The sequence below is a fragment of the Ictalurus punctatus genome, chromosome 5 (assembly GCF_001660625.3).
Source record: "Ictalurus punctatus breed USDA103 chromosome 5, Coco_2.0, whole genome shotgun sequence".
NCBI classification, from domain to species: Eukaryota; Metazoa; Chordata; class Actinopteri; order Siluriformes; family Ictaluridae; genus Ictalurus; species Ictalurus punctatus.
The window spans coordinates 25,020,930-25,033,575 of NC_030420.2; the positions used below are offsets into that span (position 1 = coordinate 25,020,930).

General features: G+C 39.7%; 1 protein-coding gene across 1 annotated transcript in view; it reads right to left on the minus strand.

Moving 5' to 3' along the window:
* The window catches only part of tafa3b (TAFA chemokine like family member 3b), a 170,373-nt gene that overhangs the window by 3,070 nt on the left and 154,657 nt on the right, over positions 1–12,646 (minus strand). The window contains exons 5-6 of the mRNA XM_017467230.3: positions 9,561–9,710; positions 8,176–8,300 (exon numbers count right to left, since the gene is read on the minus strand). Coding sequence (XP_017322719.1) covers positions 8,176–8,300; positions 9,561–9,710 — 275 coding nt within the window. The remainder of the gene's footprint in view (positions 1–8,175; positions 8,301–9,560; positions 9,711–12,646) is intronic.

Consider the following 12,646-nt stretch of genomic DNA (forward strand, 5'->3'; position numbering starts at 1 on the left):
ATTATTTCACATATTTGGATGGATTTGACTAAATAAATATCTGAGATTATGTAAATCAATACTGACATCCCTCTTGCATGTGCAACAAACAATAGTTTTTCTATATACATAGCTTAAAAGGTTACTAGCAGTAACAAATCACTCAACTAACTAGTGCTGTGCAAAATTTGGGTGTTATGGTAGTACTATATTTACTATTGTTAAAAAATTTCTGAAAATCTGAAAATGCAAATCAATATTTAGATGTTGAAATCCCACGTGTCTACCTCTGACAAAAGTGACTTTAATGAAGGGTCAGTGGAGTGAGTATCCATTTGCAGCTTTACTATATGAAACAATATAAACAGACATAAAGGCACAGATCAATCACAGGCAAACCTTAGGACCAAGGGTGCTGAGGTATGGGTGGCAGGTGTAGTAACCCGGCCGGGAGTTGTTTACATGATTTATTGATGTTACAGATGGAACAGTTCTGCACATATGAGATAGTGCCTGCCTGCATGGTGGGCCATGAGTGGGACATAAGTGCTGTTAGGAGGGTTAGGGTGGGTCATGAGATTGAGCATGGGTTATTTCTGTCATGATGTCCCATTAAATAGGCGCGACGATTATTATGGGAGATATGATGGGTTCCTCGGTCTGAGCTTGTTGGGACTGTTCGTGTTGGCAGGAGAGACCATTGGAATTGGTGTTCTTTGACCAAGGGTGGTAAGTGACAGTGAAGTGAAAGTGGGTGCAGAACAGAGCCCACCTAGCCTGCCTGGCTCTTTTTGCGGTGCAGATACTCTAGGTCTTGGTGGTCCGTGAGCACTAAGAATGGGTGTTTAGCTCCCTCCAGCAAGTGGCGCCTCTCCTCAAATATGGCTTTCATGGCTAGTAATTCTCTATTCCCGATGTCATAGTTCTGTTCAGTGGCGCAGGGTTTGTGGGGGAAGTAGGCGCAGGGGAAGAGCTTGAGAGGAGTGCCATGACGCTGGGAGAGTATGGCTCCGATGCCCGTATTGGAAGTGTCCACTTCAACAACAAATGGCTTGTCTGGGTCAAGATGGTGGAGGATGGGTGCAGTGGTAAAGCAAGCTTTGAAGTCCTTGAAGGCTCGGACGGCTGTCGGGGAACAGACGAGCCGAGAGCCACCTTTCTTCAGCATGGGTGTCAGAGGTGCAGCTATGGTACTGAAACCTCTGATAAAAATGTCTGTAGAAGTTGGCAAATCCTAGGAAACGTTACAGCTCCTTTAACGTAGTGGGTTGTGGCCACTGTAGTGAACCCCTATGGGCATCCGTCTAGTGCTGCCACTGCCAAAAGAGAGTTACAGGATTTTAGAGGTATGTCGTGGGCCATGGCGAATCCCTCATCAATAAAGTTACCCGTGGCCCCAGAGTCAAGCATGGCTGTGGTATTTATCGGTTTCCTAGAGAATTTTAATATAACAGGTAAGTTCAGACACGAGGCAGAGCGGAGTAATGAACTGCATGCACTCACCATGGCGGTTCATTGTTGAGGGTAAACCAGGCAGGAGGACCTTAGATGTCCTGCTTGACCACAATACAGGCAGAGGTGTTGTCTGATGTGACAATTTCTTTCAGCAGAAAGATGAGTATATCCGAATTGCATGGGATCTTGTTCGCTCATGTGGATGCAACTGTGCTGGATACTTCCACGTTGAGGGGTTTTCAGACTCTAAGGAGGTTCTCAATGCCAATGGCTAGTTCAACGAACCGGTTTAGGGTTTTCCCTTCATCACAACAGGCCAGTTCTGAGCTCCAGGTGCAACCTTTAAGCAAAGTTATTAAACTTATGCTATCTCCTCTCTCTTATATAATCATGGCCTGTTTAAACTAGGTGACAGAATTCCAATGTCATGTTAGCTTATTATCTTCAATCACAAGATTGTTTATTCTCACAAATGGTATACAATATATGGCGGAAACTTTGTAGATACCTGGCCATGAAACCAATATGTGGTTCTTCTCCAAACTGTTGCCACAAAGTTGGGTAAACACAATTGCAAAAGGTGTCTTTATTTGTAGTCCTTTCACTGGAACTAAGGGGTTCAAACATGTTCCAGCATGACAATGCCCCTGTGCACAAAGCAAGGTCCTTGAAGACATGATTTGACAAGATTGGAACAGAAGAACTTGAGTGGCCTGCACATAGCCTTGACCTCAACCCCAGTGATCACTTTTGGGATCAACTGGAAGGCAGACCTGCCTGGCCTCAGTAATGCTTTTGTTACAGAATGGACAAGTCCGCATAGCCATGCTCCAAAATCTAGTGGAAAGCCTAGTGGAGGTTATTATAACAGCACAGCATGGACTAAATCTTGAATCGCATACAGTATGAGTGTTATGGTGAGGTGTTCACAAACCTTTCACCATATAGTCTACTAGGAAAAGAAGATTTCTACAAATAGGGACGTACCCAAAGTCCACCCCATCTCCAAACAGTATTACATTTCAAATTAAGCTTAAATGTTCCTCTTGATCACATCCATCTGTTCCTCCAGCCATCTCAGTCTCCTTCTGTTTCAGTAGTGCTGCTGCCTCTCTAAAAACATCTACATGTTGAGGACAGTAGACAAGCTATGCTGATATGATTGTCAAACTACTGAAAAGATAAGCAAAGAATATTAATAGCTGTTAATAGTTGTTTCTTTCTCTTATTCACATTTTGAGTTGAGTTTCTAAGCAATTGTATTGTTATATAGCCTATAGTTATGTAGACAAATTTCTATGTAGCTGGATATCTTCTTATTTTACTCTGTATATGAAGAAATTTAAATGTGTCCTAATGTTTATCTTAAAAGAGATCAGGCCAGAAGGTTAAAGGTCAGAAGGGTAAATTGGTGTTATACTGCCTGTGTCTCATTCTCTACCATCCATCAGCTTCAGGGAGAGACAGACAGAGAGACAGAGAGTGAGAGAGAGTTGTATTGTGTGGACATCAGCTAATCTTTGTCTCACAGGATTTATTTGATTTGAGCCACTGCATTACTCCTATCTCTGGCCTCACCTTTGAATGTATTCTCCACAAGAGCACTGAAATATCTCTCCTGTTCTCATTCTTTCTCTCTCTGCCCTTGGCCCTTTCCTTCTCCTTCTCTGTGCTGTCTGTTATAATGAACAGCCTGTCTGTATTGGGCCCATAAGAGCCTGCTCAATATTATTGATCAATATGATTGATTGAGCATACAGTCCAGCTTTCATCATGCTCTGTGTTCTGTGACATACAAAATACAATTCATCATTAAAAGCATCGGTTTGCTCATCTGTAGTGCTAATCAGATTTCAGAAATGACATCAAGAATAGTGACATGCCGATACTATTTGGATGTGTTTCAGTCCATCAAAACAACAGTGTAATGTAAAGGAATTTGATTAGGTTTGTTGATTGATTTATCTACAGCAATCTAGGTCTCATGCATTTTCTGTAATTTGGTTCTGAACATTTCCTTAGATAGCAAGCTGTTTGCTAATAACCTACTCAAGACTACGGAGCTGGCTTCAGCAGTTATTACTCAGGTGTACAAAGTCATCAACACTCATTAGTCCATGTCACACCTGCTATGCTTTAAAGAACTACAATATATGCTAAGTAAGTAAGTCAAGATATATACTGTATACTTTTTTTTCTTCAGAAAATGCTTAATTCTTGATAATGAAATGTTCTAAGCTGGTTTGGACAAACCTAATCCACAATATAAACTCACCATCCAATTTATTAGGAACACCTGTACCCCTGCATATTTGCTACAGCAGCAGATGATCACATCGGGTTCCGGTTCTGTCAGCCAAGAACAGAAATCTGAGGCTATCATGGGCACAGACTCACCCAAACTGGAGAGTTCAAGACTGGAAATAGACCAGATGATTTTTTTTCCTAATCTTCAACTGTCCAGTTTGGGTGAGTCTATGCCCATGATAGCCTCAGATTCCTGTTCTTGGCTGACATAACTGGAACCCAATGTGGTCTTCTGCTGCTGTAGCCCATCCACCTCAAGGTTTGATATGACATGCTGAGATGCTTTTCTGCTCACCACGGTTATAAAAAGTGGTTATTTGAGTTGCTATAGACTTCCTGTCAATTCAAACTAGTCTGGTCATTCTCCTATGATCTCTCTCATCAACAAGGTGTTTCAGCGTGCAGACCCTCCACATGATGTTTTTTTGGGTTTTGCGCCATTTTGTGTAAACTCTAGAGACAGTTGTCTGTGAAAATCCCAGATCAGCAGTTTATTAAATACTTAAACCAACCCATCTGGTGGCAACAACCATGCCATGGTGAAAGTCATAGAGCTATTTTTTTTTCTTCATTCTGATGTTCGATATGAACATTAAGTGAAGCTCTTGACCTGTATCAGCATAATTGTATGCATTGTGCTGCTGCCACATGACTGACTGATTGAATAACTGCATAAATGGGCAGGTGTACAGGTTTTCCTAATAAAATGGACATTGTATTCCATATTCCATATAGTAATTGAACGTTCATAGAACAATTTAGTTCCTGTCATAACTTCCATAGAAATAGCTATAAACCTCACCAGCCTCTATGTTTTCTACTTTAACAGGTTAATAATACAAAATAATGTAGCTTGTAGCTTGTTACCAAGAAAGAAGATCTATTGGGTTTCGCCATTCTGTTATAGAAAATTAATCAATACCTCCTGATCAATCAGAATCAAGCATTCTACAGTGCTGTGGTATAAAATCCACTAACTAATCGTGCAGCTTGTAACATTTGACGGACAGATCACCCAACCACAGAAGAGTACCGTGGGTTAGAAGCTGTCTGGATGGGTTTTGAGGTTTATGTGCTAGTATGCAGTGGTTCTGCCTGTCTGATCTGATGTCCAGCTCATGACTACTTTGGCAAACCGGGCTTGTTGTGTTTTTGTTTTCGTACTTGTTTTCTCCTGTCGCCTTTTCTTTTGCATGGTGTCCTCTTTGATTCTAGCCTGCGCTGTATTTAATGTCATATCCAACACTCTTCAAATCCTGCCACAGCTGATTCCTCTAGTCTGCCCTGAGCACACGGAGGAGGAGAGGACGCAGGTCACAAAGCAGGAGGCATAGGAATAGGAAATAGTAATAGGAAATACCCTTTTCCCACATTGCCTATGCTTCCAATCGAGGAAGTTACAGATCCATGATAGAATCAGGATAATCAGCAAGTATGGGGATAAAAAAAAATTAGATAAGAAGGCAGGATGAGCTCTAAAATAACACTGATTGAAATGTAAGAAATTGAGCTAAAGAAAATCATGCAGTCACTAGAAGATTGAAGAGGATAAGGCTTGGTGCACTTGCTACTTCACTGTAAAGGGAAATCTTGCTTAATCCATTTAGAAATCAATCAGATTTAACCCCCAGGTGCCTGAGGATGAGAAATTATACATTTCCTTTGAAGAGTTGAGTGTTGTTGAAAAATTCATGTGTTATTATAGCCTGAATGATAGTTCACACTCAAAGTAGTCTGTATATTTACAGCCATGTGAAAAAAATAAGTACACCGCATGATTTTTTTTTTATTACATATTTACAATTTGCCAATTTTTCCAGGACTGTCTGTCCCAGCAAATTTAGCCCAAGAGCAGACCATCTGATGCAAAAAGAAGTCTCCAAGAATCCTAGAATTTAATCACAGAATCTGCTTGTAAGTCTTGCAACAGTTGGTGTCGAAGTGCATGCTTCTACAATCAGAAAGAGATTGTACAAATTTGACCTGCATGGGAGGCATACCAGTCTTTGGAAGACTACAGTTTGTCAGTGAACATACAGGCACAGACCAGGCCTTTTGGAATGATGTGCTCTGGACAAACGAATCAAAGATAGAGTTGTTTGACCACAGTAACAGTTTGGCACACACCCAAGACAGCTTTTCAGGAATAGCACCTCATACTAACTGTGAAGCACAGTGGTGGAAATGTTATGGTTTGGGGTTGTTCACTGCCTGGACTGGACAGCTTGCACTCACTGATTCAACTATGAATTATGCATTATATCAAAGAGTGCTTGGAAATAATGTGAGGCCATCTGTCTGAAAGTTGAAGCTGAACCAAAAGTGCAACTTTCAACAGGCTAATAATCCTAAGCACACTAGCAAATCCACCAAGGAATGGCACAAAAAGAAGAAATGGAGGGTTATTCAATGGCCTAGACAAAGCTGGATTTGAATCCCATTGAAATGTTGTGGAGAGATTTGAAATGGGCAGTACATCGTGCAACTGAAAGAATATTGCATGGAAGAGTGGTCAAAAATTCCAGCAAGCCTGGTGGACAATTATGCATAAAACACCTACAAGAAGTTATTTCTGCTAAAGGGGGGCAATACTAGCTTGTGAGGCTAGTAAGAGTGTACCTACTTTTTCCACAGAAGAATATCACATGTTGATTAAATGATTGAAAAAGCTCATTTTCCTTGTGGTTTGGTTTAAGTATATCAACTTAATTAAAAGGCACTGTTTCAAAGATGATCAAATGTTTTCTTGTTCAAATATTTCAGACAAGCCAATAATTTCCATGGGGTACACTTATTTGCTCACATGACTGTATACTCTATATTTGTGTAAGCGTTTAGAGTGCATCTGGAAAGTATTCCCAGCGCTTCACTTTTCCACATTTTGTTATGTTACAGCCTTATTCCAAAATGGATTAAATTCATTATTTTCCTCAAAATTCTACAAACAATACCCCATAATGACAATGTGAAAGAAGTTTGTTTGAAAATGTTAATAAATTTGCAAAGATTTCAAACAAACTTCTTTCACGTTGTCATTATGGGTTATTGTTTGTAGAATTTTGAGGAAAATAATGAATTAATACATTTTGGAATAAGACTGTTACATAACAAAATGTGGGAAAAAGTGAAGCGCTGTGAATACTTTCCGGATGCATTGTATGTATGCAGGGGTCCTTGTTTCAATCAGTCTTTATATGACCAATTTTGCGATAATACAGCATGATGTTTATTGTTATTGTACATATTAATGTCTGTTTTGTTACAAATGAATAATTGGTTTGTATCTACAGTATGTTTAATATTTCGTTCACTGTAATTTCTTTGGTAATACTGGAACGGGAAGCTGCTATGCCTTTAAACAGAGAATGAACTGAAAATTCAGTGTGTGTGTATGTGTGTGTGTGTGTGTGTGTGTCTTACTGTTTAACATAGAGTACGGTTTGCCTCTGTAAGAGAAGAATTACTATAATTATGCACTATCTAATGAACTGGCAGCACAAATTGATGGGCAGTGCTGTAGTTGGACACACTTCTAAAGCACACATGCTCCAGATTAAAACTCAGTGTGTTTGCACATGAAGTGTGTTTTAGGAAATGTAGTTTGCTGACTGAGTTGACCTGACAGAAAGGATGCATTCCTTAATTAGAATTGAAACATACGATGCTGACTTAAGTGTGATTTGACATACAGTATGTAGAATTAATTCATATTATTGTTTCTGTTACTAATAATTAAAATAATATTCATGTACTGTAATAAATATTTTTATACCACAGCAGGGTTGAATGCTTGAATCTGATTGGTCAGAAGGTGTGTATTATTTTCATATAACTGCACAGATAGTTCTGGCTGTAACATGAATGATAAGGAAATATTTATGCACTGTTTATCGCAACTACAGTGTAGGTGAAAACAGAAAGTAACTTGTCTATTGAATGTTCAACAATATTAAATTGAACTATAAAATATTCAACTATTAAAATGCATGACTTTTCATACATTAATAAAATAAACATTTTAACCATTGCCACTGGCATCATTGTAATCACTGTGGTACTGTATAAGCAGAATAACACACTCCAGACCACACTGTTATGTGAAAAATCGGGGGGTAGTGGCTATCCGCTTATGCGTCAGTGATGCAGTCACTCCCCTCGGGCATGCATTACTTCCTTGTAACAGCACAGTCTGTTGTGTGTTATTCCTTGCATATCTTTAATGTTGAAACCAACACATTTTGGAATGTAATGATAGCAACCGGCAGCACAAATTGATGGGCAATGCTGTAGGCGGTCAAACTTCTCAAGCACACATGCTAAAGATTAAAGCTTAGTGTCTTTGCACATAAAGTGCATACTTGAATTTGTATGTTTGTGTGTGTGTCTCTGTGTGTGTGTGTGTGTGTGAATGTGTGTGAGCGTGCACCCACTAACCTTTGTCGTTTTAACCTTGTTGCCAGTACTGCAGCTCCAGCCTGTGAGATCTGGTAGAACTTTACACTCCTCTCCATCCAGACATGGCTGCATCTGACACCACCACTTCTGGGCTACTATAGATGCTACATGCATGCAAATAAGATAAAGAAATGAATTCACATTACAAACAACAACAACAACAACAATAATAATAATAATAATAATAATAATAATATCCATCCATTTTTGTACCACTTATCCTACCCAGGAGCTTATCCCAGGGGACTCAGGGGACAAGGTGGGGGACACCCCTGATAGGGTGCAAACCCATCGCACACATGGTCACACACACTCAGATGCCCATTCATACACCACGGACAATTTAGAGATGCCAATCAACCTACAACACATGTATTTAGACTGTGGGAGGAAACCAGAGTACCTGGAGGAAACCCCCAAAGCACAGCGAGAGCATGCAAACTCCACGCACACACAGCGGAAGCGGGATTCGAGGCCCCAACCTTGGAGGTGTGAGGCAAATGTGCTAACTACTAAGCCACATCCTAATAATAATAATAATAATAATAATAGTTATTGGTGTTGCTGTTATTATTTTTGCGATTAATAAAACTATCCATATATTATGTTACTCATACAGAATGCGCTGAATAACCATTCAGAAATAAGTGCATATAAACCTTAGCAAGAAAGCATCAGCTTAGGTAGAAAGTAGTGCTGAGAAAGCAGAGCGGGGCAGATAGCTGAAGTGAGAGATGGAAAGAGGGAGGAGAAGAAGCAGGATGGGGAGAGGGGTTTATTTGACATTTCCTCTCAGGCAGGGTGCAGAGAGAGCACACAGACAATGCTTTTATGGTAAAGAAAACAAGATCAAAATCGATTGCGCCGTCAAGTGCCCAGTGTTGACACAGTATTAAATGAATCAGCCAGACAGAGATAGAGAGAGGCAAGTGCAAGAAATCGGTCAAAGAAAGAAAGTGGTCTTAGTCTTTGTAAAATGAGTGCAGCATTAGACACTGCCGACAGAGCATTAAATTAATCACACAGCGGAAGGGAGAGGGCGGGGGGGGGGGGGGGGGGGGGGGGGCATCACTAATATTATTTCCACGTTGGTTTCAGAAAACAAATATAGAAGGTGCTTTTCTTCCCGCCTTCAGTGTTGCAGAATGCCCTGCGGCTCGCAAGAGGCATTTCTAATATCAACACTTCCTTCACAACAGCACCTATTCATGAGGGTGAACAGGGTGTTTGCTACACTTTCTTGCAAACGTTTTGTATAACACATTTATAGGCTGACCTTTTTCAAAAGGTCAGGATGACAGAGCGAGGAAAAGCGAGAGGGAGAGAGATGGAGGGAGATGGAGACAGAGAGGAAGTGATCTTACCATCGACGCAGGATGGAGCAGCTCTGGTCGTCCCAGCGACCTGCCCGGGTAGGCAGGAGCATTTGACAGTCTGAGATCTCTCTTCAATCTTGTTCTTATTACAGCAGCGATGGGCCGCAATTACTTCACATGTCCCAGCCTTCACATGCACTGTGGCAGTTTTGAACACACACACACACACACACACACATACACACACACACACAGGGCATAAATACAAATTTAGCCATAATGAACATACTTACAGATATAGCATATAGATTAGATTTACACTCACTGACCACTTTAATAGGAACACCTTGTAAACCTACAATTATCCAATGCTCGATTGGATTTGGATCATATTAGACATGTTTTGTCAATTACATAATATTTCAGCAAGTATTAGTAATGATACTTTGTTTATGGCTGTAGTAATATTAGACATTTATCAAGAACCCCAGTGAAAAACATAATAAAACAGTAACTTTTAGAAAGACAAAATATAATAATAGACTTTGACAGAAGTACAAATATTGCGAAATCTACAGACACATATTAAGCTGTTGCAGCACAGATAAAGAGAAGCATGTGACTGAGTTGGCATTTTGAGATGAGTGGAATTGTAATGTAGCCTCAGGACCTTCAGGACCCATGCAAACACAGTTCACAACACTCTACCTGGTGTAAAGAGTCAAAAAAAAAAACATCATCTAATAAGAAAGAGACAGTTACAGCAGTTGTGATGGGAAGGAAAATGAGCATGCAAATCCAAGTGATGACAAATGTGACAAATGTGAGTCAGACATTTAGCCCCAATCACCAAAAGACAAAAAAAAAGTTGACAGAACCCAAGGCAGGGAAAGAAAGTTATAGTCATGTCTGAACCTCTTTTAGAAAAAACAAACAAACAAAAAAAAAACCCCAAAATATTGGATTATTCATTGGAAGGTCGTGACTTCAAACCTCAGCACTGCCAAGTGGCCACTGCTTGGCCCCTGAACAAGGCACAGCTGTATAAATGATATAAATGTAGGTCATTCTATATAAGGGCATCTGCCAAATGTAATAAAGGTAAAAAATGTACATGTATAAACCTTGCAAAGCGTAGAAAGTGCTGACAGGTTAAGACACATACATCACCTACATTCACAACATGATTCTGTCAATCTGAGGAGTCAGGACTGCTTTGATCTGGGAACTATAAGGGTGGTGGTGTTGATAGTGAGGCAAAATGTGCAATGCCAAGGAAAGCTATCCAGCTAGAGGCAACAGTGGCAGACTCAAAAGGGAACCCTTCCTCTTTTGTGATGAAATGATGTTCACTATGAGTATAATGTCAATAGAGTCCTGGGATAAGTAGGATAAGCTCATGACCGTCTTGACCGTCGATACAAATCTTAGGTACAAATCAGCAGTATCCAGGTGACATTATCCAATTATCCACAGAAGCATGGGTGAGTCTTGGGCAAGAACTGTTTGGGGGAAATCTGGGGTTATCCACAGCAGCAGAGCTCCAAGTATCAGCATGAGTAAGTATGCTATCATTACATTCCAAAATGTGTTGGTTTCAACATTAAAGATACATACGCAAGGAATAATACACAACAGACTGTGCTGTTACAAGAAAGTAATGCATGCCCGAGGGAAGTGATGCAGCATGACGCACAAGCGGGGAGCCACTACCCCCCCGATTTTTCACATAACAGCGCAAAGTGTGTTATTCTGCTTATACAGTACCACAGTGATTATAATGATGCCAGTGGCAATGGTTAAAATGTTTATTTCATTAATGTCTGAAGAGTCATGCATTTTAACGGTTTAATATTTTATAGTTCGATTTAATATTGCTGAACATCCAAAAGACAAGTTACTTTCTGTTTTCAGCTATGTTGTAGTTGCGATAAACAGTCATTCCCTCACCAAGGAACCACCACTCTCTCTTTTCTCATATCACTCTCACTTGATTGGATCTCTCTCTCTCTCAAAAAAAAAAAAAAAAAACCCAGCTTGCAGCTTGTCATTTTACTGGAAAAACATAAAGCGTAAACTCCTCTATCCTGAAGAATATCCTATGCTGATAAACTTCACAAAGTACCATAACTGTTACAAAGCCCTTACAACCGAGATTCCTTCAATAAAATAAACATTAAATAAATGTCTCCTAACAAAAAAACATCAACAATTATACATTTTACTTTGATTAACATGTTTTTTTTTAAATGTCTAGCGTCTGTCATACAAGTCACTATGTAATAACTGTTAATATAGAAACAAGAATGTGTTACAACAAGTGCATAAATAATTCCTTATCATTCATGTTACAGCCAGAACTATCTGTGCAGCTATATGAAAATAATACACACCTTCTGACAAATCAGATTCAAGCATTCAACCCTGCTGTGGTATAAAAATAATTATTACAGTACATGAATATCATTTTTATTTTTAGTATCTGAAACAATAATATTCATTAATTCTACATACCTTATGTCAAATCACACTTAAGTCAGCATCGTATGTTTCAATTCCAATTAAGGAATGTATCCATTCTGTCAGGTCAACTCAGTCAGCAAGCTCCATTTCCTAAAAGACACCGCAGGCACCAAACATGGCCACCCCAGAATACACATGCCAAAACTCATGCACCTTGTCATGTTTGCAATCACTAGACTTCTGATCATGTACACCTGTCTCCAATCACACTCACACCCTTTATAAACATACTTTCACTACGGACCCTTTGAAAAGTATATGCTCAGTTGCTCAGTTTCCTCGTTCACCAGACGTTACCAAGCCTATATATGCTACCCTGGTTGGACTCGGACTTTGCTTCCTTGTTTACATGCTCTGTCTTTGCCTAGTTAAGCCTGTATATTGATCACCTGACCTAAGCCTGTTTCTGAATTTGATCTTGTCTGTCATTTTGGATTTGTCTGCCTCTCTCTCATTAAAAGATTCTTCTCAGCCTCCTCATAATGATAAATTCCATATCAATTAATGAACGTAGAAAAAAACCTGAAGTTGGGGGAAATTCTGTAATTATTTTATGACAAGTATGCTAAACCCTTAGCGTGGTGACAGGAAAATAAATAAAGGAATTAACT